This window comes from Bidens hawaiensis, unplaced genomic scaffold (genome assembly GCF_021521415.1).
Source record: "Bidens hawaiensis isolate Kalapana, Puna unplaced genomic scaffold, B.hawaiensis_p1.1 tig00032368_1, whole genome shotgun sequence".
Taxonomy (NCBI): Eukaryota; Viridiplantae; Streptophyta; class Magnoliopsida; order Asterales; family Asteraceae; genus Bidens; species Bidens hawaiensis.
In genome coordinates, this window is record NW_027495499.1 from 93,997 (window position 1) to 100,876 (window position 6,880).

Consider the following 6,880-nt stretch of genomic DNA (forward strand, 5'->3'; position numbering starts at 1 on the left):
TTGGTCAACGGTGGAGGAGCCTGATGGTTAACAACGAACCAATAGTGGTGGTCGGCTAGGTTGGTCGCTGTTCAGCATTCACAAAGAAGGAATGAATCAAAGAGAAATTTCAATAGACCACTTTTTCTTTCATTTTGCATCGGGTTTTTATTCAACTTTTTGTTATTTTAGTTTTAGTTTGGGCCCATTAATTTAAACTTTATTAAATGGATTATGGATAAAATAAGAATTTTGGGCCCAATAATTATAAGATGGTAAAAACAATTCATATTATCTAAGTTTTAAATTTTTAAGTGTATATATAAAAAATATAGATACAAAAAGTTTTGGCCCCTAAAAATTACGTGCCTCGGCCAGCGGTCCGACCGGCGCCACCCTCCAGCCGGCCATGCTGGCGACGATGAAAAGAAGACCGATGGAGGAGCATCTGACCACACTTCTCCATATTACATGCATGCTTCCGACTACCCGACGCAGTTACACCTTAACGGTGTCCTCACTGGCGCGAGTTATAAGGATTGGTCTCGAGCAATGCTAAATTTCTTGTTTACCAAGAACAAAGTTGGGTTCATCGATGGTCGATCGAGAAACCGTAGCCCGACTCACCTACCTATATATATGGGTTGGATACGGTGCGACACCATGCCTAAGGGTTGGCTGAACAAAACTGTGGAGAAAGAAATACGAACGAGTGTGAAATGTGCCTCTACGGCGCAAGAAATCTGGGCCGATCTAAAGGAACGGTTCGGAAAAGACAACGCACGAAGGGCGTATGAATTGAAACAAGCGTTAACCACAATCAAGCAGGAGGGGACATTCGTCTTCGCTTACTTCACAAAGCTATGTTCCATTTGGGACGAAACACAATTTGTGCTTTTGATCCCCGTATGCAACTGTAACTGTTGCAAGTGCGGGATCGAAAAGAAACTCGGTGAACTCAAGGACAAAGAAAGATTGTATGAATTCCTTCTTGGGTCAGACAATGAGTTCGGAACAATACGTACACAAATCCTTGCCATGCAGCCCATTCCACCCCTCAATACAGCCTACCTCCTTGTGTTCGAAGATAAACAACTGAGAGTCATCTCAAGCCAAAGAAGACCAGCCATCGACTCCACGGCTTTTCAAGCCTTTGTGCCAAAGAAGAAAGACCAAAGTTCATTACAAAACAAGTTCTCTCATAAAGATAGCAAACATGGTTTTGGTGAACAGGTAAAACATTGTGATTTTTATGGTAAAGATGGTCATAATAGATACAGTTGTTTCAAGCGTATTGGTATCCAAAATGGTGCCGGGTAAATGGAAACAAGAAAAAGGAAAATCAAGTGCCACTTGTGTTGAGGGGGAGACGAGCAGAATACTGGGTTTAACAAACGAGCAATACCAACAATTAATGAAGATCTTCGGCGACAAGATGAGCACAACTAAGGAAGAAATTGCACTGGCTGCTAACATGGGTAGGCCAAGGAGATAAGTGGGTTATTGATTCGGGTGCCACCGAACACATAACTTATAACGATTTTTTTCCTAAAAATAAGATTAAAAAACATTAGGAACCCCCTGTTGTCATATCGAACGATGACGCGATTGCCGTAGAAGGGAGAGGTGAATATGTCTTACCCAATAACCATAAAGGGTGCCCTTCATGTTCCCAAATTCAAATGCAATCTTTATCCGTTAGTAAACTATCATAAGAACTTCAATGTGCTGTAGCGTTTTTTGTTAACTTTTGTGTCATGTAGGACTTGAGTTCGAGGACATTGATTGGAGTGGGTGATTACAAGAAAGGTATATACATGATGGGGATGACGGAGGACACAAGAAAGGTGATGATGACAACGGTGGACACATGGCACAATAGATTGGGTCATGCTTCAAATATTAAACTTACTTTTGTTGATTTTCTTAAAAACACTAGTTTAAACAAAAAGAATTTTTGTGATTTTTGTGTAAAGGCCAAGTTTGCTCAATTACCTTTTTTTTATTAGTACTACGAAAACGAATGCTTGCTTTGACTGTGAGGTAAATATCGCACACCTTTATTTTCTCGAGCAAGTTATTTTTTTAACAATTTTTTCCGATGATAATGGAGCAGTTTGGGTTTTTCTCCTAAAACACAAGCACTAGGCTAGCAGTTGCCTTGTTGATTTTCATAAGATGATAAAAGTCCAATCTTAATATCTAGGGATGTCAAGCTTATTGAAATTTTTTTCCTTTTAAAATTGAAAATTTTGAGGATGAAGAAATTTTATTCCACCCAAGTGGTGGGATGAAAAAATACAAGAAAAATGTGGAAGTCACCAAAATAGTGATGAGCCAAATGAAACTACCCACACCTCAGACCTCGACCTAACTCCATCACCCAAGGATTTTATTTCATATGGGCCATCACCTAACCAGGCTGATTCCATTAACCAAAACCAAGAATGCAACATTGATTATCATACCCAATCACATGAATCCACAAGCTCAAGTACTAGCCCAACAGTTCCTAGCTTAATTCTTAATAGTCAAGAAACCCCATACAACCCAGAAGTGGTTAGTGAACCCATAGGGTCCAATACCGTGAAAATTGAGCCACCAAAGGAAAGAATAAATAGGTCTTGGCCCAAGCACCTTGCTGATTATGAAGTCCAATTGCCCCCATCTATAGACCATGAACAATCCTCAACGGTACACCCTATAACACATTTATTTCATACGACAAGTTTACTAATAATCATAAAGCTTCCTTGGCAGCCATAACTTCCAATTATGAGCCAAAACATTTCCACCGGGCCATACAAAATCCAAAGTGGATAGACACCATGAAGAAAGAAATCCAAGCGTTAGAAAAAAAATGAAACTTGGACGCTTGAACATTTGCAAAAGGGAAACGAGCTATTGATTCAAAGCAGGTATAAAAAATAAAATACAAACCAATGGAGATATTGAGAGATATAAAGCCCGCCTTGTACAAAAGGTTTCACACAAGCAGGAGGGATAGATTACCATGAAACGTTTGCACTGGTGGCAAAATTAGTTAATCTTCGAAGTTTGTTGGCTGTTTCTGTGAAAAAAGGATGGCATATTCACCAACTTGATGCTAACAATGCTTTCTTACACGAAGATCTACATGAGGATGTTTACATGAAGATTCCTTAAGGATTTGAAAAGCGTGAAGATAATAGAGTTTGCAAGATCAAGAAATCTCTATATGGGCTTAAACAAGCATCAAGGAATTGGTATAAAAAATTTACCAAATTGTTAATTGAAATTGGTTTTAAGCAAACCAGGGCCGACCCTTCGTTATTTCTCTTCAAGAAGACCGATGTATTCATTGTCGCTTTGGTCTATGTCAATGACGTCATTATGGTTGGTAATGACCTAAATAAAATCCAAGCATTCAAAGCTTTTCTCGACCAGAAGTTTAGCGTTAAAGATCTTGGTCCTTTAAAGTTTTTCTCGGGCATCGGAATAGCTAGGAGTAACAACGGACTTGTTCTAAGCCAACGCAAATATATTTTAGATATTCTTCAAGACACGGGAATGATAGGTTGTTGTCATAGTGACATAGGCTGTCGTAGTCTACTCAAAAACAATTAATTAAGACTTAAATACCTATAAACTAGTACGGGTAAGTAAGGTCGTCTCTACAGAATTCAAGGAAAGTGCTAATTTTAATATGACTAAATTAATTAATTAACTACGGCGGACAAACGATGTCAAGCGGTTTTTAGAAAAAGATTTAATTAAAACTAATTATTACTTAAAACGATTTGTAAACAATATTAATTAAAAGTACTCATTCTAGGTTCGGGTAATGTGACAGTTCAACTTAATCACAGATTTACTTCTTGATTGCGCAGTAATTACTAGACCTAGTAGTTTGATTGTGATGACAAACGATACCCTAACCGAATTGTTGACACAATTGAACTCGATCTACACAATTACCAATTTATGTTTTATGACAACTAATTAAGTAGCATGAACCGATGATTATAAGTTCAATGACACAAGAGCCTAACCCTAAGTGTTTATGAACAAAACCAAACAAGTGATGCACTAATCAATAATCGCAAATATAAATTGTTTAAACAACCAAGCAATCAATTAAACAAGATAAAAGCAATAACTCAAATCAAGTTCATAACTTTAAGCATAGCAAATCTGATCTCAAGAGGAATTACACAAAACCCTAGCCTAGAATGAACAAAGGACTTAGCCGAACATAATCATAATGTCAAAACACTTATCTTTGATGAATATGCAAACCCGAGATGAACCGGAAGCCTTGGAATGTTGAGAAGTCGTCTAACACAGCCTCTTTTGCCTCTGGAAATCGTTATTAACCGAATGGGGAGGTTAAAGGGGTTTATATAAGGCAACACCTAAATTTTTGGCCGACTTAAGCATCTTCACGTATCGCGAAGATGTCCAGGCATGCTTCTTCGCGTATTGCGAAGGACAAAATAATCGCGGCCGACATCCTGCAACTTAGCGTATCGCGAAGTTGCCCTTCTTTGCATCTTCGCGGTAAAACTTCATATTTTTCATTTTTCTTTTCTTGAATGCCTCGTGATGCGTGCACGTCCAATCTCTCACTTCTCGATCTTCGTTCCAAGCCCGTAAATATCCTCATTAAGCTCCATTGCTTCCAATATCCTGAAACACATAAACAACGCTTGAAGTACCAATGTTCATTCATTTATTAACTTAAATATAACTAATTAATATATAATAATAACTAACTTTTACCCAACCATCACATCCCCACACGTATCCTTTTTCGTCTCGAAAAAGACTTTGCAATGGAATCAGAATCAAAGATCATTCTCAAAATACTTCATAGATTATCTTAATTAAGCACACAAGAACACAAAAACCACGATTGCGACCCACGCCTTAATATTTACCGGGAAAAATAAGGTGCGACAGTTTTATTAGTTCATATGATTAAAATAGAACCCACACCTCAAAGCCCTGAAGCCGCCTTACCATGCTTCATTATAGTTTTACCGAACCAGATCACCCCAACTTGACTTAAACCTTAAGATTAGACGATCAAAATTTTGCACATTTGTACAATTTTTAAGCCCATATGTAATAACTAAGACAATCTTGGATATTTTTATCGAACCAAAACCCAAACTTAAATATTAAAGTCTACCAAAATGGCCATTAGATACGATTAAGGTGCAATTAGGTAACCAACTAGTAAATAGCCCCCACTACATGACATACCCCCGTTATCAAGCAATACCCCGAAGTCCATCACCATACGTGAGTAGGCATAAATTCATCTGTAGGGCTTACATATGACGTGTCCCGTATGGTTCGTTTCTTAATGGTAATGAGACGCGAGCACGGGAACCCCATATGACTAACAGCGTGGATGATCAAGTCAGTAGTGAATTTGTACTTTTAAAGCACTTTTTGTGATCATGTTTATTGACTTATGAATTGGCAGATAAACTGCGGGTTCGTTATTTGAGCTCTTTTTAATATGAATAAATCCACTTAGGATTTACGCATACCAGATGATAAACCGCATACCGACCCATGGTCTCTGTTCCCCGGGGCATCCCATCAATACAGGATTTAAGGCCATAAAACCATACGTCTATGAAGTGTTAGCCAATTAACTAGCAGTTTTTTCAGTTATGTTTATATCACAAGCCATTTAGCATACTCTAATGTTAAGCCTATCCAACCATTGTACTATAAACTATTCATATTAAAATATATTTTTAGTGATCAAATTTAATAGTAAGGCTTGAGTATGGCCTAATCTTTCATTCCAGTCCTTACACAGGCTTAGCTAAACAAACAAAACCCTGAAGGCGTTTCCCACTAAAAATCAAGCATTTAAGGTACAATTAAGTCAACAACCAAATTATCCTTTCATTCTCAAAGCTGAGCCTACTGGCACATCCCAAATTAAGTGTGTTCCCGTTTTATTTATCTCATATTATATAATAATTTGAAAAATAACCCCCGATTTTTCTATCATTAAACTTTTTAAATTTCAATTTGTTCTCCATCCCCACACTTGAGGCAAACATTGTCCTCAATGTTTAAAATTTAAGACATAAAATAGGGACGGGTTTTAAAACTCACGTGACAATTTTCAAACCGGGCCTAATGTGATGGTGGTTATTAAATATACAAAAATACAATTACACTTTTAACAAAAAAACTAATAAAACAAATAAGGTTATGAAAACGAAATCACCTGATAGAAAAGAAAATTCGCATGTGCAACTCTCGTGCCCTCGGTGATGCTCTCGGTAAACCTTACCTCCTCAACTCTCAAAATAAAATCTGCAAACTCTCAAACATGTAGAAGCAAGCTTCTCACAAACGTTAAAAATATAGGTCTTTTAAATCGTTTGCAAAAACCATTAATTTTAAATTACCGACCGAGATTAATAAATTTCAAAACCAAATTTGTTAAACGAGTAAAAATGTTAAAAGACCTAACTCACTTTCGTAGGAATCACGGTTGCATTTAGCATATGCAACAAGCCCTTTAAACCCCCCGTTAGCCCGGGTGGACGAGTATGGTCTCGTGAGTGTTTATAGTGAACTACACCCACAAAGTTCAACTATAACAAAAATATACACGTACCTGAATACGATGCCGGGTTGCCTCCCGGTTAGCGCTAAGTTTTTTTTTTCTTTTTTTAAGGTATTCAGCTGGACCATTACCTGATTTGGCGATTAAGGTGGTCTAATGGAGTGCTTACCTTCCTCCACCTCATTCTTCTTACTCCTCCAACAAAGTGGTGCACTGTCCATGACACTCCATCTTGGCCCGAAACATGCCAATCTTCTTTGTTCATTTTCAAACCCCGGTGGCTTCCTCACCTTCTCCTTCTTTGTCGATTTCTCCTTA

The 6,880-nt window shown here is 37.8% G+C and overlaps 1 protein-coding gene across 1 annotated transcript; it reads left to right on the forward strand.

Moving 5' to 3' along the window:
- Positions 1 to 642: 642 nt before the first annotated feature.
- On the forward strand, positions 643 to 1,299 carry LOC143583356 (uncharacterized). Its single transcript, XM_077065675.1, has one exon. The coding sequence runs from the start codon at positions 643 to 645 to the stop codon at positions 1,297 to 1,299; it is 657 nt and encodes a 218-aa protein (XP_076921790.1).
- The last annotated feature ends 5,581 nt before the right edge of the window (positions 1,300 to 6,880 follow it).